This window comes from Parambassis ranga, chromosome 21 (assembly GCF_900634625.1).
Source record: "Parambassis ranga chromosome 21, fParRan2.1, whole genome shotgun sequence".
NCBI classification, from domain to species: domain Eukaryota; kingdom Metazoa; phylum Chordata; class Actinopteri; family Ambassidae; genus Parambassis; species Parambassis ranga.
Window position 1 is genome coordinate 17,048,836 of NC_041041.1, and position 16,620 is coordinate 17,065,455.

The 16,620-nt window shown below is 41.6% G+C and overlaps 2 protein-coding genes across 2 annotated transcripts in view; one reads left to right on the top strand and one right to left on the bottom strand.

Moving 5' to 3' along the window:
- col5a2a (collagen, type V, alpha 2a) overlaps positions 1-4,891 on the top strand; it is a 29,576-nt gene extending 24,685 nt beyond the window's left edge. The window contains exons 42-54 of the mRNA XM_028433807.1: positions 163-324; positions 424-531; positions 643-750; positions 832-885; positions 966-1,073; positions 1,217-1,270; positions 1,409-1,516; positions 2,088-2,141; positions 2,225-2,332; positions 2,467-2,776; positions 2,869-3,050; positions 3,142-3,384; positions 3,702-4,891. Coding sequence (XP_028289608.1) covers positions 163-324; positions 424-531; positions 643-750; positions 832-885; positions 966-1,073; positions 1,217-1,270; positions 1,409-1,516; positions 2,088-2,141; positions 2,225-2,332; positions 2,467-2,776; positions 2,869-3,050; positions 3,142-3,384; positions 3,702-3,848 — 1,746 coding nt within the window. The 3' untranslated portion in view covers positions 3,849-4,891. The remainder of the gene's footprint in view (positions 1-162; positions 325-423; positions 532-642; positions 751-831; positions 886-965; positions 1,074-1,216; positions 1,271-1,408; positions 1,517-2,087; positions 2,142-2,224; positions 2,333-2,466; positions 2,777-2,868; positions 3,051-3,141; positions 3,385-3,701) is intronic.
- Positions 4,892-5,898: 1,007 nt separating this feature from the next.
- Positions 5,899-16,620, bottom strand: part of gulp1a (GULP PTB domain containing engulfment adaptor 1a) — a 65,169-nt gene continuing 54,447 nt past the window's right edge. The window contains exons 5-12 of the mRNA XM_028393735.1: positions 14,906-14,977; positions 11,815-11,913; positions 11,508-11,645; positions 11,303-11,419; positions 10,182-10,268; positions 9,077-9,215; positions 8,844-8,938; positions 5,899-6,702 (exon numbers count right to left, since the gene is read on the bottom strand). Coding sequence (XP_028249536.1) covers positions 6,631-6,702; positions 8,844-8,938; positions 9,077-9,215; positions 10,182-10,268; positions 11,303-11,419; positions 11,508-11,645; positions 11,815-11,913; positions 14,906-14,977 — 819 coding nt within the window. The 3' untranslated portion in view covers positions 5,899-6,630. The remainder of the gene's footprint in view (positions 6,703-8,843; positions 8,939-9,076; positions 9,216-10,181; positions 10,269-11,302; positions 11,420-11,507; positions 11,646-11,814; positions 11,914-14,905; positions 14,978-16,620) is intronic.

A 16,620-nucleotide genomic window follows, 5' to 3' on the forward strand; every position in this document is an offset into this window, starting at 1 on the left:
GTCTAACACCTGTACATCTATAATCAATCACTGCTCTGTACTGATGTGTACAATATGTCAAATATCTGTCCTATATAGTCCTTCTGGAGAATCTTTTGGATCATCAGACAGCAATGTTTTTCTATACATGTTTTAACCCAACCCCTTTATGACTGAATCTAGGGTCCAGTAGGAGAACCCGGTCCCCTGGGACCTCCAGGAAAAGAAGGCCCTGCTGGACTGCGTGGAGATCACGGACCTCCAGGAAGACAAGGAGAGCGTGGACCTCCGGGACCATCAGGAAGTCCAGGAGACAAAGGGGACTCTGGAGAAGATGGCCCAACGGTAATCTGGTGTTACTGTGAACAGATTTGAATTTTTGCCACAATATTCAAATTAAACATTTTAATGTTTAATTCTTATATAATTTGGTGTCTGCTTTAGGGTCCTGACGGTCCTCCAGGCCCAGCTGGAACCACAGGACAGAGAGGCATTGTGGGCCTTCCTGGTCAGAGAGGAGAACGTGGGATGCCGGGACTTCCAGGACCAGCGGTGTGTGTCCATGAATTCCTCTTTTTATTTTCCAGCTTTTGTTGCGGTACACTATGTAGATCGTACTTGTGTTTTTGGCTGCATTACGAGGTGTCTGATCTCTTTTCATAGGGTCCCCCAGGAAAACAGGGATCAGCAGGATCAACAGGAGAGAAAGGCCCTCCAGGTCCAGTTGGTGTTCCCGGTGCTAAAGGACCTCGTGGTGATCCTGGTCCTGACGTATGTCCATATGTTCAAAATGACTGTTCTCCAGATAAATCATCACAGCTCTCTCAATGATTGCATCTGTCTGGTCCTCAGGGTCCTGCAGGATCTGATGGCCCACCAGGGAAGGATGGTGTTCTGGGACAAAGGGTAACATGAACATGCAGTCAGAATGTGATCGGAGTGTTTCTTTGTGTATTAGAAGTTACTTATAAGAGTTACATTTTCAGGGAGACAGAGGAGATCATGGTCCAGAGGGCTTGGTTGGTCCTCAGGGACTTCCTGGACCTCCCGGTCCTGTTGGTGCAACGGGTGAAGCTGGAAAGAGAGGAGAGCCTGTAAGTGGTCTCTCACCTTATTCCCTTCCGTTTTTAGACACATACTTCTTGCTGTAATCCGCAAAATCTGTAGGGGAAGTCCCTCAGTGTTGGCAGAGGTCCATGTTCTTCAGCAGCTTTTTCATAATTCTGCTTATTTGCAGGGCTCAAGAGGACCTCCTGGACCACCTGGTTCAGCTGGAAAGAGAGGATTAGTGGTAAGTCTTCCTGTTGAGGTTATGTGAAGTGTTCTGGTTTCTGAGCTGACTTAAAAGTAAATTATGTGTCAGATAAACATTCCTGCTGATGTAAGTGCCGAGTCGCAGTAAACATGTGGCCAATCTTTTCTAATGCAGGGACCCCAAGGACCAAGAGGAGATAAGGGTGACCTGGGTGATCATGGAGAAAGAGGGCAGAAGGGACACAGAGGCTTCACTGGTTTGCAGGGTCTCCCTGGTCCTCCGGTAAGTTAAAGTGAAGCTCAGCATTCTGATAGTTGTACTATTTCTCTATCAGCAGCCAAAGGAGCTCGGAGGTGCAAATGCAGCGTGCCAGTGATCACAAATGCATTCAATTAACTTTCTTGAATGAATTTCCTTTCATAAAAATTCTGTCATTGTTGCTGAGATATCACAGCTTGATGTGTCTAACTCAGTTAAAAGTGGGAGACACTTAGAAACAGTTAAGAAAGTTAAATGTTTTCCAGCTAGGAGTGATTTTTCAGAGTCAGATACATTTTGCTCTGTCTCTGTGAAAGGACCTTGCAGTTAAGCTATTATCTAACTGACAGGAGGTTAATAGGAGGCTGGAGCCTGCTGACATCGGGTAAGAGGAGGAGTACACCCAGAGTGGGCTGCCAATCAATCACAAGGCTGACACTTTAGAGTTTCCAATGATCCAAACCACCGTGTCACAGGAAGGTGGCAGAGCAGACAGTCATACAATTTAGAGTAATTCTGTCACTCCATCCCGAAGCTACGAAAAAACAATCCCAGGCCACAAGATTAATTGGATTATTTATTTCTTGCTTTTTAGGGTACAACCGGTGAGCAGGGAGCTCCAGGAATTGTTGGACCAAGTGGCCCAAAGGTAAAAGCTACACTTTATGTTACACATTAATGTTCTAATCCTGATACTAAAAGCTAATAATGCATTCTTGGAATACAATTCAGGGGCCTCCTGGACCATCTGGACCTTCTGGAAAGGAGGGATACATGGGACAGCCCGGGCCGATGGGACCTCCAGGATCCCGTGGACTCAGTGGTGAAATTGGTCCAGAGGTGCAATTTTTATATTATTGTAAAACTCATAAAATACTGTTTTAAACAGTCAGGGAGATTAAACTGCTGAACATATATCCAACAGATGTTTAGTAAGATTTGGATTCCTCAAACTGTCTCCGTCTTGTCTATAGGGCCCTCCAGGAGAGCCTGGACCCCCAGGCCCCCCAGGTTCCCCGGGACCTCCCACTGCAGCTATGGATGACCTCTTTGATGGCCCTCACGATTACGACTCTGGGCCCCCACCTCCTCCTGAGTTTAGCGAAGACGAAGCTCTGCCCAACAGCAACTCCTCCACCATAGTGCCCATCGACCCTGGAGTGCAGGCCACCCTGAAGGCCCTCAGCAGCCAGATCGACAGCATGAAGAGCCCAGACGGCAGCAGGAAACATCCTGCCAGGACATGTGATGACCTGAAGAGATGCTACCCCATGAAGAAGAGCGGTAAGTCTGAAGATCCCACATTAGCCCCACATTTTAACCAGCATGGTCAATACGTGTTAAAATGACCACTCCCTGGTGGTTTTGTTCTGTAGGCGAGTACTGGGTAGATCCAAACCAAGGCAGTGCAGAGGATGCAATCAAAGTGCACTGCAACATGGACACCGGAGAGACCTGCATCTCTGCCAACCCATCCAGCATACCTCGCAAAGTGTGGTGGACTTCCTCCAGGAATAAACCTGTATGGTTTGGAGCCGACATGAACCGCGGATCACACGTGAGCAGTTACACTTTCATGATGTCTGCATGTGAGAAAAGCAGGGGTTGTGTGAGGAACATTTGTGTTAACTTACTGTTTATGTTTCTAGTTCACTTATGGCAACAAGGATCATTCGCTGAACGCCATGACGGTGCAGATGACCTTCCTCCGCCTGCTCTCCAAAGAGGCGTCCCAGGCCATCACCTACCACTGCAAGAACTCTGTAGGATACAAGGATGAGAAGGTGGACAACTTTAAGAAAGCGGTCATCCTCAAAGGCTCCGATGACCATGAGCTCAAAGCAGAGGGAAACAGCCGCTTTAGATACACAGTGCTGGAGGACTCCTGCTCAGTAAGTCCAAAACCAACAATGAGGTAGCACTAGAAGGCAACATGTAGCAAAAAGTGACAGTAATCAATAATCCTTCATGTTAACACTGGATCAGTCTAATTCTTGTGTAAGAGGTAACTAGTGGTGTATTTTGTCAAATTTCTATGGTGAGTTTTAGCAACTTTATGAAACCATCTCTGCTATTTCGAGCAGTTCAGTTTCGCATCAGTTCTTGGCCTTGGCCTTTGTGGAAATTTATGAGCCGACTATGAAATAAATGTGACACTAAGGTGTGTTAAACTGTGTTACTGAACCTCTGTTTGTCTCTCATTTCACAGCAAGCAAATGGCAACTGGGGAAAGACAGTGTTTGAGTACAGGACACAGAAAACAGCAAGACTTCCCATTGTGGATATTGCCCCTGTGGACATTGGTGGCCCGGATCAAGAGTTCGGTGTTGATATCGGGCCCGTGTGCTTCTTGTAAAAGGTCATCAGCAGAATCCTGAGACTTACTGAACTGACAAGCTGACACGATCAGCCACGTTGTACATAACGAGTACTGAGGACTATTCTGGCCCTGTGGCGAGATATTTATTGTGCCTTTCAACCCAGTTCAAGACATCGAAGATTTGTAGAATGAATGCTTTGGAATTTACCTAAAAAAAAAAAAAAATTGGTAAAAGTCAGAATCATTCCTTTGTCGTGTTGTGTATGTTTGACTCCAAACACCCTTACCCTTTATTTTTATTTCCTGAAACATTGCCAAAAAAATATAAAATAAAAAGCTCTTTAAAACATTACTTATAACTGCTGTTAAAAAAGCCCAGCACATTTCCACTAAAGCTACATCAAATGTCCCACCACTACTTATTTCCACAGATCTTTTTCTTATTTTAAATGTTTAAAAAAATATATATAGAAAACAAAAATCATTGTGGTGCTATTGAGGAAAAAAATACAGCCGCGATGCATTAAGTGGCGCAGGTATATTTTCTCAAGACAGTTTTCATGTGTCCAACTGCGCAAAAGACGCAGTCAGACTGTCGAGTACTCAGTGTTAGCTACCTCGTCACCGAAACTGAGAAAACAATGACACTACATGTAAATCTTTTTTTTTTTTTTTTTAATTTTACAGGTGCTGTTTTTGTACGTAGTGTGATCCTTGTTGCACTTATCTCCCTCCCTCCCCCTCAAAAGCTACGCGGTACAGGGCAGAGGGTTTGGGGGATGCCAATAAAGATCTTTCTGTCAACAATGGAGAGATAAATAAGGTGTCTTGTGAGTGGTGATTTGTTATGTTTTCCCCCCTTCAACTTCAATATGGTACAGTAAAAGGTAGCACAGAATATATATTTTTATGCATGTCAGTTCCTCCCCCCATTTTTTTTGCAGTATCCTGGATTATATGCTCTTGAAATCCTTCTTTTTTTATTATCAGTTTCATAGAATAATAAGATGGCTGTGAGTGCCTGTTTGCTTTGTATTTCTTGCTATGCAACAAATTAAACAAAATGCTTGTTAATCCCCCCCAGCTCCTGTCATATTAATTGAGGTATAGTCAGGTCATTTTGCACACAAACTAAAAAAACAAAGATAAATTTACTTGACACAGTTCAACAGTTGTTTCTAATGTATGCAGTTTGTTTTAAATTCTTATGAATGTGCCTTCAAGACACTCCACTGTGATCATTTAATTCAAATTTGACTATATTTATTATAGATTTGTGAGAATTTTGTGTGCTGCCTAACACCCCCGAGGCAGAGGAGGAGGAGTAGGAGGAGGAGTAACGTCAGAAGGCTTTCCACACTGGAAGAAGATCTTTTCAAAAATAAATATTAAAAATCTCCCTCTCTCTGCCTGATCATTTGGTACTTTAATAATGCACCAGTCATTTCAGCCTCCAGAGGGATATAAAAGAAAATGAGTAATGAGCGATGTGATTTCAGAGCTCAACAGTAGCTGAAGAATTAGGACAGATACAACTCGCCTGTGACAGTCGGTCAGTCTAATAATTATACGGGAGAGATCTAAGCGACCTGAATTGTATAATTACAGGAAGAGAATCATTGAGCATAATGGATTATTGAAACTGGGAATGCTTTCAATTGTCACATTAGTGCCTGCTGTTCAACTCAGCAAGGTACTCACAGAAATGTACATGGATTCAGTGGCTGGCCAGCATTGTCAAAACCAAGAAGACACTCTTTCGAGGACATCAAGAAGACAGCTTAAAAAGAAGCCTGAAAAATATTGGGAGGCTGAGACTTACACTGACAATGCAGCCATTACATCACACATCTGACAGTGATCCTAAATAAAAACCTAGATCCTGAAGATGCCTAAGAACTGAGATGTCTTGAGTTAGTGTTTGTAAGTGAATAAATAGTTAAGTGTGTCTGCAAATATGTTTTATAACTGGTGGGACATTTAAAACTGAACAAAAACCTTCTGTTCGGTTGTCAAAGCTTTTCCTTTAACATATTAAGTTGAAGTGATTTTGAATTAAGGAGAAAAAAGCAGCACAAGCAGCAGGTGTTACAATAGGTTTTTCTTTAATAACTGTAACAGCAAAGTCATTGCAACCAAAAGTAAAATCAAAAAAATAGAGAGAGAACCAAGGAGGAGAGAGAGAGAGAGAGAGAGAGAGAGAGAGAGAGGAAATAAAAATGGTAAAAATGGTAAATACTGAAATGGCAAAATACAAAATAAGGTAAAAATGCTCAGATGTCAGTAAGCCAAAACAAAATCTGGATTAATAAACTACATAACGTGTGAATTAATGTGGATTAAGATAAGATATGTGATGTTACGGACAGGTTTGTGTTAACAATACAGATTCCATTTTTTTTTTGCCAGCTTGTGTTCGGCATACAAACAGGAATGTGTCAACAATACAGAATTCAAACAGTGCATAACCACATATGAAAATTCTGCCACAGAGTGTACCATTGGACATATTTAACTATTTACATCTCTCATTGCCTGTGCAAAGCAAAGGTACTCCAAACCACTCTTTCCATAGGTGTGTGTGTGTGTGTAATTTTGTTGTTTTTTTTTGTTTTTGTTTTTTTTTTTTACAAAAATAGTTCTTTTCTATAATGGATCTGAGTTTACCTTGAAATATCGAAAAACCAATCTAAATGCAAATGCATATAAACCTCAAGATGAAAAGTGTGACATCTTGACTTGACCGTGGAGTGGCTTTTGGCACTTCTTCATACAAACGAGTTAAAAGCATACGCCTCAAAGAGCAGTCTTGTTGGCATCAGCAGCGGCTGTCTAGCGGGTCCAGAGAGAAGACGGTGCCCTCTAAGGTTAGTCCCATTTTGAACCCCTCCTGGAAAACAAGCCAGATGATAGCTGTGATGTTTGGTGACCAAGCTGTGATGTTCGGTGGTCTCTGTGACATCACATGCTCCCTGGATGTTCATGTGTTCTGAGTGATGTTTGGATCAGAGGCAATTGGAAACCTCTGAGGTTAAGAAGGAATGAAGAGATAAGGACGGACTGCTGTGCTGTCATGCCGGGTCATGCAAGAACAGACATGCATCATGATGAGAATTTATATGAAAAAAGTCACTTTTATTTTGCACGATTTTTAAGTGCAAAATAAACACTTTAAAGTGTTTGCTCATGTTACTTGAAAATCCACAGTGTCCATTAAAAGAAAAAAGAGATAAGAAATACGTTTCTACCATATGACGCTGCCACAGATGCCCCTCGGTGGATTTCTATAAATGTGAAAGCGTGCAGCAGCATTAAAAGCATGCAAGACAAACAAACGAACAAAAACACAGGCGCAGTCACAGCACACATGGAGAGCAAAGAGTACAAACCATCTCTGACGCTACAAGTGGGAAAGGACAAGAGATACATTCAGCTGTTAATGGTTGAAGAGAGGAAGAACAAAGTAAATCAGAACAACACTGCCTCCTACTGGTACATCATGCTGCTGAAGCTCAACAGGTACCTTGCAAACAGTTCTCTGGCAGCCGTCATTTTGTAAAAAAAACACTGACAAGCAAGAGAAGCAGACAAAAACGCACACACTGCCTGTAAACCTGCTTCTGGAAACATGTTTCAAAAAAGTGCGAACAGCTGTCACAAAGGGCTAGAGATGCTTAGGGGTTAACTGGCAACAGGTGAGTAACACAACCAGGTTAAAAAAACATGAGCTTTCAGAAGTAATGATGGTGGAATGTTCAGTACTGTGAATGGCTGCGTGGGTAAGGAGTTCAGCAGCAGAGGAAGGGAGTTTCTCAACAGAAAGAAAATGTAAAGAATGAAGGCGGACCTACAGTACACAGTGTTATTTAAATATTCAGAGAATTCAGAAAATTCTGAACACAGGGGACAAAGCTTGTTTTGTATTTGGACTTGCAAGAATTCAGTAAGTATGCTTTTATTTAATTGCAAATAATTCTAAGACACTCGTGAAACTCACTGACAACATTCTTTTATGGAGAGATGACTTAAAACCCTCCAGAAGCACTTTATGTTTGTACTTTGGCAGAAAAAGACAAGTGTGGGTATCCTCTTCAGTCCATCTGCATTTATTGACCTTCACTAAGGACCCCTTCATCCTAACTGTTAGGCCTAATTAAAGCATAAGGCCTCAACACTGGACATGAAGATCTCTTATTGTGTCTTCGTTTCAACTGAAACAAGACATTTAGTGTCCAAATATATGATGATGATGATGATGATGATGAGGTGGATCTTGATTGCCATGCCTTTTACCAAGGAGACCCCACCCACAGTTTGAGAACCACAGAGCCACAGCGTCTCCAATGATATCAATACAATATGAATGAGCTTTTATACACACAGACACTGTGATGAGTGATGAGCCACAATCATCTGTTTTTATTTATTTACTTGCTGTTCTATTTGTCGCTCCAGCAGACCCCAAACACATTAACATGAAAGCGTTCCGTTGTGATATTAAGATGTGTTCACGTCAGTGACACACACAAAGGAGCTGAACAGACACAGAAAGCCTTATATTAATGCTGCTGTTTATGAATGCACTGTCACTGATGACTTAAAGGAACCATAAAACGGACTGACAGTAAACAACGACAGGAATCTGATTCATCCCTGACTCAGCTGAGGATTTTATTTGAATCTTCTCATCTCTCACATGTGCTTGTTTTACTGCTCTATGGCAAACATGATCTGTTTAAATATTATTCAGTTTATTAACTGGTGTGATGGAGCTCGCTTTGAGTCTGCTATTGGCAAATTAAGAGCAAAATCCCACATATTATTCAACAGCAGAGCCCACTACTGTTAGAGGGAGTTTATTGCTGAGGCTTCGGTCATGCACACAAAGCCTTTCTTCGAATACAGAAACAATAGTTCTCTATCAAAGATGTGATTCTGCTGATAGAACAGATGTGTTTCACAGCGCTCCTCACCTCCCTGTTTTTCTATGAAAAAATAACTTTGTGGAGTCAGACAGAGTCGGAAGCTCACCTGCATCTCATCCAGCTTTGACTGGATGTCTGGAGGGAAGTCAGCTGCCCCGCAGGTGAACGGATCAAATGGCTCAGCACCAAACAAGTCTTTTCCTACAGACAGGCAGCAGATAAACACCGAGTAAGCCGAGAAGGGGGAAAGTCTTCAGTTTAGAAAGATTTTATGTATTCTTTGTCTTCAAAGTCTATGGTTTAACTGCTACAAACAAAAAAAAGAAGATATTTACTCACTTATATCTGGTGGCAATGAGGTTGGGGGAGGTGGAGGACAGCCGTTACTGGCAAGTGTGGGCACCAGAGGTGTCACAGGGGAGAATGGAACCATGTCAAAGATGTCTGTGGACTGTGGTTTCATGGAGATACTCCCTGCCTGCATACAAAGGAGGTGGAAATGGTGAAGCCACTGCCAAAAACCCTTAAACTACACAGCTGCTTTAGCACCGAAGCAAAAGAAAGAAGCAGTAAAGTCAAAAGTACAGACAAAGGAAGGAGACAAAAAAGGCAGCAGGAAGGAAGCTTAGAAGAAGAAAGAGTGTTTACGCGAGGCCGTGGGATGCTGCATCCCTCGGAAGGTTTAGGAGGAAGGAGAGCGGGTTTTGCAGGCGGAGGAGTTAGTAGCCCGGCTGATAAGTTGGACTCCGGTGAGCTCATAGGAGTGAGCGTGACAGAGGAGATTTCCAGACAGGAGAGTGACTTGATGCTGTGACACCAGAAGAGAGAGGAGGGCCTCTGCAGCATGTACGCTTCATTAGCTGCGTTTATGTGCAGCGGCTGAGAAAAGATCGCAGACAGAGAACGAGCTCAGACCGAGAGACAATATTATTCGGCCCTGTGGAGTACGAGAAAAGGTGTGGGTAATTGCATTCAAAACAGGCTGTCACAAATGCTGGCATTTGCCCCAATTAGATGCTGAATGTATCACATTCCTCATCGGACCAATCAAGTGTGTAATTGCTTTGCTTCAGACACAGCTTAGACCCCAACTGCCTGCCTCCAGATAGGCCCGGTCACTCCCGACCTGATGCAGTATCAGCAAACCCAGCTGTACTTAAACATACCTCACTGCTTCAAGCTTAACTTTAGTCAACTTTTATAATTAAAGGCTGGGTCAGGGTGTGTACGTTTGGCTGATTCAGAACATCTAAATCACGTCATATTACATTAGTAAGCATTTTAAGTTTGTCTGCAGACGCTGCAAATCTGCAACCCCTTAAAAATATAGTGTTTTAATTAAACGGTTAAGAAGAAAGAAAAAAAAAAACCCTTACAACTTTTTAATTTCACCATTAATCAGCTTTACATTATAAATATGTATTTATGTGAGTGTCATCCTTACAGGTGGCACGTGAGCTATCATCAGCTGTTCTTCAAGGTCTTGGAGCTGCTTCTTCAACTCAGAGTTTTCCGTTTCCAGTTCTTGAATCTGCAGAAAAAAAGGTTTTGTTGAGTCCACATCTCTAAGAGTCCTTCCCTTACAGAAGGGAGAGCAGCCTGTCAGTGGCCTTCAGAGGCTTAAGAAGCTTAGGACCTTGCAGCAGGACAAAGTGACCAGCTGTGTCACCGTTTGTGATGACAGAAACTTCTACCTACGACCACCAATATCTTCAGCGAGCGACACATAATGCAGAGCTTACTGCTGGTAGGACTGCGAGCACAGATAGCATGTACCTGCACACACAGTGATGTTTTTCAATAAATGTTTTTGTTTCCTTTGTAAATACTGCAACAACATCAACTTTCATTTGGTCAGTGACTTATTCAGATGGTCAGAATTTCCATCATTCTCTTAAAGGATAGGAGACAAGTAAGAACACTTGATAATTATGATATAACTTATACAAATATAACATAGAAATGTAGCCCATATCATTGCTCCAAATAGCAGATAATAATGTATTCATGATGTGCTCGCTCTTATGTTCAATAAGTCCAAATCAAGCCTAATCAAACAACTACAATACATTGTAGACAAAGTGTCACACTGGACACTTTGTCCACTCATCTTATATCTAATGTCAAACCCTGACTAAAACTTTATTCTATAACTTCTACATGTCTGTATCACTGGTACATTACTAGTGCTTTATACATTTGTACACATGCATACATTATATGTATGTACCAAAACAGCAACGGCTCTAAATGAAGCTAATGTTGAGCTAACACAAACCGCCACCATTCAAAAAACCCCCTGAGACAGCTCCACGTTCTCCGCAGGCTGTGCAACAATTCAATTACAGACCGACTGTGTAACAACAGAGCTTTCAGTGATTAATATACGTTACTGACATTTTTTTTAATCAACACAGCTTAATTGTCCACGCTGGTTGATTTAAACCAATCAATAGGAACATGCTCTGCATTAATTAATGAAAACATTAATGTGGCAGCATGGAGGTCCAGGTCTTCACATAAATCTGTGTGTGAGAGCTCAGTCCAGCTGTATATGAGACCTACTCTTTTCTGTAGGCTTCCAATCTGTTTCCTGGTTTCCACATCTTTGCCTCCAGACTCCAAAAACTTCTTGTAGGCCAAATCGAAGGCCTGACCAATAGTGAGGGTTATCTCCTCTGCCTAAAGCACAGAAACAAAAAGAGACTTGCTTATGTATCACTGACATAATGTCTTTGCCAAATATCTTTGTTTGAATTAAAACACTTACACATTTTTCACTGTCGAACACATAGCAGAGGTGCTTGTTGGACTCGGAGTCTTTGCAGATAAAAGTAAATATCCTTTTATCAGTTTTGTCATCTGCACAGAAGGATATCCTGTGTAACTGACAGTTATGCTGCACATCCTGCAAAGCAAGAACAATGCATTTATTATTTACTGGCTCTACAGTATGAGTGAGTCAAGTACAAATCACTTCCAGCTCTACATGTGGTGTATTGTCAGTATTGCTTAGGTGTCATGTAGAGTACCGCTGTGATCCTGCTAAAACACACAATCCCAAAGTATTCACTCACCTTTGTTTTAGGATCAAGTATTTTTACGCCATAAATGGAGATCTGTAGTTCCACTTTGGGGATCTTCTGTCCCTCTGACTTCTTAATGTGCCTCTGAAACTGAAGGAAATCATACACAGAAAGGTCTTATTGATGTACAAAGCAAAGCACATGCTAATGGAACATCTTTTTTCAAACATCATAGCCTGCATATTTGCCTCTACAGCAGCTAGTTTTAAAGGCTGGCCGGCCAACCCTTTCCATTGTCACGCAAAAATTCTCTCTATGAAATGAGTCTGGATTTTACAGCCTGGTTCACTCAGTACAAACCCTATCCCTCCAATCACAACAGTTTATCTGGAATGGGGGGGGGGGTGTTCATGCAATTGCTTGCTGATTGCCTCATTCAAAATATTTGCAGAAGTTCTAATAACACCTTGGATTTTAAAGCTTTTATAGCAAAACTGACAACAGTCATTTGCTAGTATGCCTACTCCACTGTAAACCATTTTTTGTCAACACTAGTCTGGTTGTCCCTCTGCCTTAGTAAGGATGCATTGTTTCTCTGTTAGGTTGCATGTCTACAACTGCATCCAGAAGGAGTCTGTGTCTCTGTGTGTGGGTACTGTCCCCTGGAAATCCAATTTAAATCCACATAGACCAGACTAAACTTTTATACAGGACAGAACAAGAATTAGAATAGCTGTCTAGGCTGGCTAACCACTAAATACACAACAACACTTAAACTTTCTTTGATGCCATGTTTCTGGCCCAAAGCTAACTACTAACATTACTGACATGCTGTTGAGCTGTTTTCCCCAATACAAAAGTAATGAGAGCTGTGGGAACAGTATCAACAAAGACAATAAGATAAAAGACACTCAAACACAGAATGGCTGAGGGCTACTAAGCCGACTAATAACCCCCAGTGCATTCAACACCATGAACAAATACTTCTACTACACGATCATTTAATGTACTGTTGTTACTTTCTAAGACATTTTTGGAAATAAATCCTCTCTGCACCATGTTTTTTCATTCAAAATTAATTCAAATTTAGGGAAATGCCATTGTTTAAAAGTCATGTGTTTTACAAAAGACACATAAAGAAACTGAATGTGTGACTCATTTTGTGGGTCTCACCTTTAAATGCTGCCAGAAACTATTTAAGTCTTGTTGCCAAGTGTTCTAAATGCTAACAGATCTTGGCAGTGAATTCAGGTCGATAACCAATGTCATTACAGGGGGAGTGTATGCTGTCACATCAGGAAGCTGATAATACATGATGATTTCTAATTTTAATATACAGTAATGAGAAAAAGATTTAGATTTAGCTTTAGATGTTTAGATTTGTATCTAGGGAGGCATTTGATCAATACACTGCAGCATGACAACAACTCCAAACATACAGCCAAGTCTTGCAACAGATGGTCTGACCCTACAGGGCCACTGTATCTTCATTAAATCAGTGTTTGTCTGCTGACACAGAGACAGCAAGTTCCCAAAGACACCTGGACCCAGCAGCTAATTAGTGTAGCTTAGATAATCTGTGCCATATTAAAGGTTTGTTCTGTTTTCTGCAATGGTAATCAAGGTAACTGATCCATTAGAAAATGCACTGTTTTTCTTCAGTTTATATTCTGCAGTATTTGTACAGCTTGGACAATGAGTGTGTATCACAAGCAGATCTATCATTCTTTGGTAAAAACCCAGGCATTTATATACAAGAACACAGAACTGCACCGGTGGAGGCATAGATTTGCCTGTTCTTACTGCCAGTGTCTGGGAGAGTAACCATGGAAAAAAAACACTCTGCTTTCCAGATCAAATGTAATGTAACAATAGAGGTGTGGGTTAAGGAAAACAAGCCTCCCCTATGAGTGGCCTCACAGACTCAGCTCTTGGCAGGAGAAGGCACAGGGGAGGCCAGCAGGCAGTAAAAGCAGCCACATTACTGAGAAGTGGTGAGAAAGAGAGTTGCCTGGGTAGTGGTTGTTCCCATGCTTAAAGGTTTGGTTAAATGTCACTGAAGTTGAGACGGATGTGTCCGGAAAGCAACCCAGGTTAAGTATCATTCAATAGGAAAGCTTAGTGTAGTAAACCCTGAACATAGTTTTAGGCTTTAGTGTTTTGTATCACTGAAAATTCTTCTGTTGTCTTTGAGCAGCTCCGTCCTCCGTGAGTTAGTTTAACTGCTCTGTAAATGTTAAAACTACAACAATCAATATTTTTTCCAACTAATAATGGATGTGCAATCTTTTGTTCTGTATTAATAGTTCTTTTTGGTCTCATGATTTAAACAAGCTCAAACAAGCTACCTACACCTAAGCTGCATTTAGACTAGTGTAACCATTAACTGTTAACTGTTAGCGGCGTGCGTCTGACTAAAGTCCAATATTTCTTTTGTACAATGCCAGAGAAAAATACATATACCGCTATGATCACTAGCTACATGCTAAGTGTACCTGTCTGTCCTGTATTCCTGGGCAGCTAGATTCATCAGAATATTAAAACAGAAAACAAGGTTGCTGACTATAAAGAAACAGGTGTCTTTTCTTAGACTATATGGAGTCATCTCTTTGCACCCATTATTGGGCTTCAGGGTTGGGTGCATGACCAATTTTCAGAGGGCAGGATATTAACATATAGATCGAGCTATGAATCTGATATGATGTAACGGAACAGGAGCAGGAGCAGTGTAGCAGTGTAAAACGTGAGAAGATCCAGGGATCAAGAAAACATCTAATGCTGGATGATGCTATGTGGAGTTCTGACAGTGTGCATGCACTTAATTACCACTTAGTATATTAGTTTGCTGGTTACAACAGTGGTTCAAGTAGATTTTTACAAGTTACATGGATGAATAATATTCAATTTTACATCTACCAAGGGCAGCTTGACTAAGCAAACTGCTGTGTGCTTATGCAGCAGTTACAGGCATCCATACTCAATCCATAAGCTGAGAAAGTCCAAGGGCACCTTGCTGGTAACAGATGAGGGAGGGGAGCATTTGTCACTCACTGCCACCTCCCTTAGTTTCCAATCTAATCTGGTCACTAAAGAACAGTCTTCTATCCTTCAGGCTAGAGCTTATTCTTAAGACAGGCTGTACCTTCAGTTTTCGGACTGCATCCTTCACAACCTCTGTGCCTTTTGGGGCTTCAACCTCTGTGTTTCCAAGGAACTAGAACGAGAGAAAAAGAGGGCACATAAGTAAGAAGTGAAGTAACAGCAAAAACAGCACCATGCAAACTACGGGCAACAGGTTAGAGCATTCAACTGCACAAAAATGAAAAAAAAGAAAAAACTAATGATGGAAATGAAGGACACTGGCAATAGTAATAACAATTTGTATGTCATTGGCAAGTGTACACACACACACACACACTGGAGTAACGGTTCTGCCATCTTCCAACAGATGGAGCCCTTAACCTTTATGCCTGAACATCACACTTTCCATCTGGCAGCAGCAACAACAGCAGCAGTATTTGTGCCAGTCACACACAAACACACCCGCAGAGCTTCATTGCCTCCTGAGCTCAATGTGTGGAGCCTGTTCCAATATCAGACTTCATAAACATTGGTGTCAGACCCTTAAAGGTTGGGAAGAACAAAATAACAATGTCTCCCACTGGAAAGGCAGCAAACAGCTCAGACAGGAATGGATTATCTCTCTAAGACAATAAAATCTGTGTGAAGCATTCCATGACTTTGTCCAGCAACTTTCCAGTGTGCGGTGCAGACTGCTGTCTCAGTTTATTACTGTTGTAATAATGTGGGATGAGGAAAGAGATTTCCTTTGTCTTTTATATGTCTATAAAAATTGCTTTGTCCTCTGTTATCCCCACATTTATGCCATGTAGTTATTAAAACTATGATTTTTATTTTCTCCCAACAACAAACTAATAAACTTAAGTTTAACAAATTAGATTTGTTGGTCATTGTAATTCGGTCAATATTACAGCAAGACAGGAGAAATGATACCAAACTGGTACTTATCAGTGGGGCCAGAAAACAGAATGAGGCTTTAGTGGAAAGTGTCAGCATTCTGCACCAGTGTGACAAATGTACTCCACACACTTATGGTCATGTCTGCTGACAGACGCCCAAAATAGAAAAGGAGAAGCACTTGTTCCTGACCAGTGCATTCTGGGCTTACGACTAGGGAGGTTTCACAAGGCAAACCAAGCCAGGAGGCTCATCCATCAACCTGTGCATGCAGCTGAAAATGAACCGCTGCTGTTCCTCTCTCTCCCTTCAGTGAGGATACGTACTTCAAATGCACACACACTAACGCACACACAGACAGACAGACAGACATACACGCACAGACTTCAGCCATGTGGCAGGTGTGAAAAGTTCACTCAGATGATATAATGAAGAGGAGAGTGCCACCTCGCTGAGAGGTCCTCAAAGTTTTTTTTTGATACAGCTTTAGAAAGGGCAGGATCTATACTGTGTCTAACTTAAGTGACTTCTGAATAGTTGATAAAAGACACACTGGTGGCTCACCTCTTAGCATTTTCTCTGTTCCTGTATCCCACACCTCAATATTCCAATACTGTCCAAACAGTCCTCATGTGTTAAAATGCATGAGGAGAACGATGTGGTAAAGCATTAGAACAAACGTGTCAGTTATTATATTCAGTAACTAAAATGCTCATTAACTAATTGTTTTGTCTACCAAGTGTCAGAAATTACTGAAAGACTGGCATACAGTAGCAGAAATGCCGAGAAAACCCTTCACATTTTAGCAGCTGACTATGTTGGGTTGTTGGTTGAGGAGATGAATCTAAATAGCTTCTGATTAACTCTCTGCCAATTAAC